At 67.9% G+C, this 243-nt stretch overlaps 1 protein-coding gene across 1 annotated transcript in view; it reads left to right on the top strand.

Annotated features, from left to right (window-relative positions):
- The first annotated feature begins 122 nt into the window (after nt 1–122).
- Nucleotides 123–243, top strand: part of EMC6 (ER membrane protein complex subunit 6) — a 354-nt gene continuing 233 nt past the window's right edge. Inside the window, exon 1 of the mRNA XM_010012989.1 lies at nt 123–243. This exon is cut by the window's right edge and continues 233 nt beyond it. Within this exon, the coding sequence (XP_010011291.1) occupies nt 123–243 (121 nt within the window).

Genomic DNA, 243 nt, shown 5'->3' with positions numbered 1-243 from the left:
AGCGGGCTCAGCGGGACAGTGCGCCGGGCCAGACTGCACCCCCCTCCACACACCACCCTTAGCCCTTACAGCTTGTGTCTCCTCCTCCCCAGTCCCGTTGGGCGAGAGGAGCTCCGGGAGCTATGGCCGCGGTGGTGGCCAAGCGCGAGGGGCCACAGTTCATAAGCGAGGCGGCAGTGCGGGGGAACGCCGCCATCCTGGACTATTGCAGGACGTCTGTTTCGGCACTGTCGGGCGGCACGG

The sequence above is a fragment of the Nestor notabilis genome, unplaced genomic scaffold (genome assembly GCF_000696875.1).
Source record: "Nestor notabilis isolate BGI_N333 unplaced genomic scaffold, ASM69687v1 scaffold16004, whole genome shotgun sequence".
In the NCBI taxonomy this organism is placed as follows: domain Eukaryota; kingdom Metazoa; phylum Chordata; class Aves; order Psittaciformes; family Psittacidae; genus Nestor; species Nestor notabilis.
The sequence above is the reverse complement of the archived record's forward strand: the minus strand, read 5'-3'. Positions and strand labels throughout refer to the sequence as shown.